General features: G+C 31.3%; 1 protein-coding gene across 1 annotated transcript; it reads left to right on the forward strand.

The window, feature by feature from the left end:
* Positions 1–1,103: 1,103 nt before the first annotated feature.
* Positions 1,104–5,434, forward strand: LOC112741266 (EH domain-containing protein 1). Its single transcript, XM_025790163.3, has 15 exons — positions 1,104–1,316; positions 1,408–1,556; positions 1,647–1,704; positions 2,176–2,231; positions 2,324–2,366; positions 2,457–2,524; positions 2,977–3,090; positions 3,243–3,345; positions 3,471–3,520; positions 3,777–3,905; positions 3,988–4,239; positions 4,333–4,412; positions 4,540–4,666; positions 4,821–4,964; positions 5,047–5,434. Exons 1-15 carry the CDS (start codon positions 1,256–1,258, stop codon positions 5,230–5,232), a joined length of 1,620 nt encoding a protein of 539 aa, XP_025645948.1. The 5' UTR covers positions 1,104–1,255; the 3' UTR covers positions 5,233–5,434.
* The last annotated feature ends 359 nt before the right edge of the window (positions 5,435–5,793 follow it).

Genomic DNA, 5,793 nt, shown 5'->3' on the forward strand with positions numbered 1-5,793 from the left:
AATTATAACACACTTAAAAATCATTAATCCAAATACGAAAAAAAAATACAAATTAAAATAAAATAAATTTATTTATTCCAGTCAAATTAAATAATTAATATAATTAATTAGTTATAGTTAATGTGGCCAAACAAAATATTAAATACTTTAATATTTATTTCAATTAAATTAAATAATTAATTAATTATAACATTCTTAAAAATTATTAATAAAAATACATAAAATAAAAAATTAATAAAAATTAAAATAAAATTAATTTATTTATTTTAATCAAATTAAATAATTAATATAATTAGTTAATGTAGTCAAATAAAGTATTAAATAATTTGATATTTGTTTCAATTAAATTAATAATTAATTAATATTTATATAAATCAAATAAAATCAAATAAATAAAAAATACCTTCAAAAATATGTCACGTTAACTATGCTATTATTTAAAATTTTTTTAATAATATGTAATTGACTTCTTTCTATCTATATCTGATTATACACCTATAAGGCTATAACACTTGACAAAATAATAAAGAAAGAAAAATTTGAGGTAAATTTTGCTCTAAAATTAAACTAACTTTTAATTGTTTTTACTTTTAGATTATTTGATGAGATTTATTAAAATATAAATTATTAGTTTAATGATAGTTATTTTCTTATTTTTAATTATAAATTTTTAATTTGTTCTCAAGTGGAAACCAGTCAACTAAAAAAATGTGATTATTTATATGAAGATGAAGATAATAATAATTAAAAAATTGTTAAATCATTTAACATGTCTTATTAAACTAGTGATTAGCCACCTCAACAGAAGATAACAGACAAGAGCGTTTTACATGTTGACCGTAATCCACTGACCACTCTCGTTACGCGTGCACCTCATTGGGCGCTTTAAATTCAAATTTTCAAAATCACAATTCATAAAACCGGAAAACTGAAAAGAGTGAGTATCCACTACGAACGCGCCCACCCTAAAAACCTAGCAGAAAAGCCATCGAACGGTCCACAATTACACGTGTCATCGCTTAAAAGGGCCCCACGCCCATACCCAATAAAAAATAATCAACACGCAATAATTAATCGCAATCACGATCATCCCATCCCAATCCAAGCATCATAATCACATTGAGAAGCATGCAGCAGAAACAACATCACCTCTTATTTCTTTAGACCGAAAAGAAGAATAAAAAAGTATTCAGTTTTCTCTGCAAACTTCAGATTCCAATTCGAATTCAGAGTCGCGAATTGAGAGAACAAGAAGATGACGCGTTCCAATGAGGAAACGAAGACGTACCAGGAATGGTTCAACTTGGCTGATTCAGGTTCGTTTTTTCCTTCACTTTTGAAATCGCATGTTCGTGCTTCTTCATTTGCAGCTTCTATAGTAAAACGATTCGTTTTGATTCTTCGCAGATGGAGATGGTCGTATCAGCGGAAACGACGCTACGAAGTTCTTTACTCTCTCCAAGTTATCTCGCTCACAACTCAAGCAACTCTGGTCTCTCGCCGATACCAAACGACAAGGCTATTTGGGATTCAACGAGTTCGTTACTGCAATGCAGGTAATAATCTTTGTCGTTTGTATCTGATTCGGATAAATGAAACTGCGATTTCAGTTCCATCTTTTATTTATTTTTTCTTTCAATGAACAGCTGGTTTCGCTTGCACAAGCAGGGTACGAACTGAACTCAGATATACTTAAAATTGAGAGTAAGTTCAGATCATAATGCGATTTTTTATTTTTCGTGGAAAGTGTGTGTGATCATGTCCTCTTATGTGTATTGAAATGATACTCCGAAAGAATGTGCAGTAGTGTTTATTCTAACTCCTCATGTATAATTTAGATATTTGATCTATATTTAGAGAAAATGTTGCTACTGTTTAGTATCAGTATTGATGAATCGTGAAATGAGATACTTGTGAAAAGCTCATTGTTCTACAAATTAAGAAAGTATTTGTATTCACTATTTGAATATTTAGTGGATTCAATAAACAATGCACATTCTCCTTGATCTAAGAGTAGATTTCATTAACTTCGTCACTTTTGAGAAAAAATCAATTTAGGGATGCTTTAGTTGCTATTATATGTTGGCTTCACAGACCCGAGTTTCTTGTGATACTTTTTTTTTTTTTTTCAAATGTTTTAATGAATTTAAATAATCCTTTCTCTGTTGTTTAAAGTTGATAAGGAAAATGTTAAACCTCCTGTGATGGAAGGACTTGAAGATCTAGTCGCAGTAAGACTTCTTTACCTTGTGCTTTATTATTATTAGATTAGATAATACTGTTTCTAATGATTCTTTACCCCCTTTTTTTTTTTTTTTTGCAGAAAACAAAGAGATTAATAATTAATTCTCCTCCTGAAATTAACGGTTAGATATATAATTTTATTATTTTTGTTTATTCAGGACTTACCTGGGTTTCATTATATGCGGCTAAATGATTTTACCGATGATTTGTAGGGCCCGCTCAGCCTCAGTCAATTCCAAAAAACCCGTGGTTTACTTCAAAATCAAAATCTCTAAAGAGAGTGAGTCTTGCCATGAATTCCATCTTGTGAAAATTTCATATTATGAATTCTATCTAGTTCAATTGGTTGTTGGCAATAGATCATGGATGGATCCAAAATCCATTATTTTAGAGATGATCAGATAATTTCTCTTCATTTGATAGTATATTTCTTCTATAATTCGGAGTTGAGAGATCCTCCAAACTATTTATTCAAGTAACGATTTCATTATAATAAAGTGATTGACACAAGCTCGTGCATTATACTTCAAGTCCAACGAGCATGCTCTGGAACACATTCACAATGATTGTATATAGTGAATCCATGTTTGTTGTTTTTCTTGCATGAAGATGAAAAACTGATGCCGGGTTTTGATATTGATAAAGTAGCAGTGGAGCTCTGCTTCCATGGTTTTGCTCAATTTTATTTGTTGCAAAGTGTACAGTAGTCATAATAGCTTCTCTTTTTTGTAGTTACCTCTCAATTCTGTTACATCAATAGTTGATGGCTTGAAGAAATTGTACGTTGAGAGATTAAAGCCATTAGAAGTCACTTATCGGTATAACGATTTTGCATCTCCATTGTTGGTAAGTTGCATCTGTGCACCTTCTACGTAAATTTGATGCTAAAATTTGTCCACACATGTATTAGCATTGTAATTGTAACTACCCTGCTTATCATTTGTTGCTATTGTGAATATATGTGTTGATAATAAAATCAAGATTATACGTGTATACAGACCAACAGTGATTTTGATGCTAAACCCATGGTCATGCTTCTCGGTCAATATTCTACAGGAAAAACAACATTTATAAAGCATTTGTTAAGATGTGATTATCCAGGTCAGTTTAGTTCTACATGATGTAATGCCTACATTGTCAAAATTCCTTCATTCATAGAATTGATAGAGGAAAATATATTACTGTACTAGTGTTTATACTATGTTAAAATATCTTTCTTTGTTCAGGAGCACATGTTGGACCTGAGCCCACAACTGATAGATTCGTTGTTGTCATGGTATAAAAAGTTTATTTTTGCTCTTGTATCTTCTTTAGAAGTTGTTATGAAGTCTGACTAGAAAAAAAAAAAAAGGCAGTTTTCTTTTATCATGACACAACAATTCAACAAAGTTTTTTATTACTTGTAAATTGTCAACATAGCCATTTCCTTTTATCCAAGCTTGGGATTGGATATGTTAAACTTTGTGCATAACATAGGCTGAATTTATATAAGTTTTCTTGTGTTAATGGAGTTTGCTTTCTTATTTATATAGTCGGGACCTGATGAGAGGAGTATTCCTGGAAATACCATTGCTGTTGATGCTGATATGCCTTTTGGTGGCCTAACAACATTTGGAGGATCATTTTTATCGAAGTTTCAATGTTCTCAAATGCCGCATCCTGTACGTTCTATTTACATTTTAAGTTTTTATGGTTGTGTCATTCACTATCTGAGATTTTACTTGAACCACTTTTCTATTTTAGCTATTGGATGAAGTAACATTTGTGGATACTCCTGGTGTCCTATCTGGAGAGAAACAAAGGACTCAAAGAAGCTATGATTTCACCGGTGTTGTTTCTTGGTTTGCTGAAAAATGTGATCTCATTCTTCTCCTATTTGATCCTCATAAACTTGATATTAGTGACGAGTTCAAACGTGTGATTTCATCTCTACGTGGTAATGAAGACAAGATCCGTGTGGTTTTAAATAAGGCAGATCAAGTTGATACTCAACAAGTAAGATACTATGAACGAGATTTCTTTTGGTATGTTGTGAATGCTATCTTCAATCTTTTTATTTTTCTCTACTTGCCTGAATTTATTTTAAAGCTGATGAGAGTTTATGGAGCGTTGATGTGGTCATTGGGGAAAGTGCTAAACACTCCTGAAGTTTCACGTGTATATATTGGGTAGGTTTCGTCTCCTCAAAATTTGCCTAATTATCTTCTTAATCTTCAATTAATTTGACGAAGTTTGTTTATCCAGTTAGTTTGATATTCTTCAGTTCAGTTAATGCTACGTTAATGTTCTCTACAGCTCGTTCAATGATAAGCCTATCGATGAAAGCTTTGCTGGTCCTTTAGGGAGGGATCTCTTTGAGAAAGAACAAAATGATTTGCTTGCAGATTTGGTAGATATTCCAAAGAAGGCTTGCGATCGCAAGGTATAGTCACAAATTTTATACTATTTACATGACTTAGTGGTGCAATCAAGAAAAATTATATACATTGGTACATGTATGTCACTCTGTGCTTATAGATCATGTTTGCTTCTATTATTTTAACGAAAGATTTTACATGCTTAATGTAATGGTGCAGATAAATGAATTTGTCAAACGTGCTAGATCTGCTAAAATTCATGCATACATAATTAGTCATCTCAAGAAGGAGATGCCTGCAATAATGGGCAAAGCCAAGGCTCAACAAAGGCTCATTGATAAACTTGATGAGGAATTTGCAAAGGTATCTTTCCTTTCTCCTTTGCTTCTTTACTTTGGTTCCTTTTCCTTCTCTAATTTTACTATTTATTTATGTTGAAAAACAGGTTCAACGAGAGTATCATCTACCTTCTGGAGATTTTCCTAATGCAGATCACTTCAGAGAAGTTTTAAGTAGTTACAACATTGATAAATTTGAAAAACTGAAGTCCAGAATGATTCAAGCCGTAGATGATATGCTTGGATATGAAATTCCAGAGCTTTTAAAGAAATTCAGAAATCCTTATGATTAATTATTTTCTTTTTTTTAAAAGCTCTGAATTTAGATAAACAAGCACATTATCGGTGGACTTGAGCCTGTTTAGGCTTTCGTCTTCAAGAATCCCTAATGTTTGGGGATTTATTAATTGCCATTGTCATATATGCTTCTTGAATGTGAGATTCTACTGTTTTATCTTTAAATTCTTTATAAAAATTTGATTGGTTTCATTTTCACTCTCTAGTGTCAATATTTGCCTATTTGGTTTCAGTACATAGGAAAAGTTTGTAGAAAAGGGAGTTCTTATTTTAAAAAATTTCTAAAAACAATTCTATGACCTGTTTTGTTTGCTTTATGACGAATGAAGGGCACCACCATATGAAGAGAGACTTTTATCATGTAGGCACTGACCCATAAAATATTGTAGTACTTTTAAGAGGGATAAGGGCGTTCCGTAAATGGTGCTGATATGTAGCAGTAGCACTAAAATAGGGATGTTATCTAAGTATCTATCAACTATCATCCAAACGTTACAACTTTAAAATAAATATTTTTATAACTAAAAAATTAAACATAAAAGAATTTATTTAAGTTA

The sequence above is a fragment of the Arachis hypogaea genome, chromosome 14 (genome assembly GCF_003086295.3).
Source record: "Arachis hypogaea cultivar Tifrunner chromosome 14, arahy.Tifrunner.gnm2.J5K5, whole genome shotgun sequence".
In the NCBI taxonomy this organism is placed as follows: domain Eukaryota; kingdom Viridiplantae; phylum Streptophyta; class Magnoliopsida; order Fabales; family Fabaceae; genus Arachis; species Arachis hypogaea.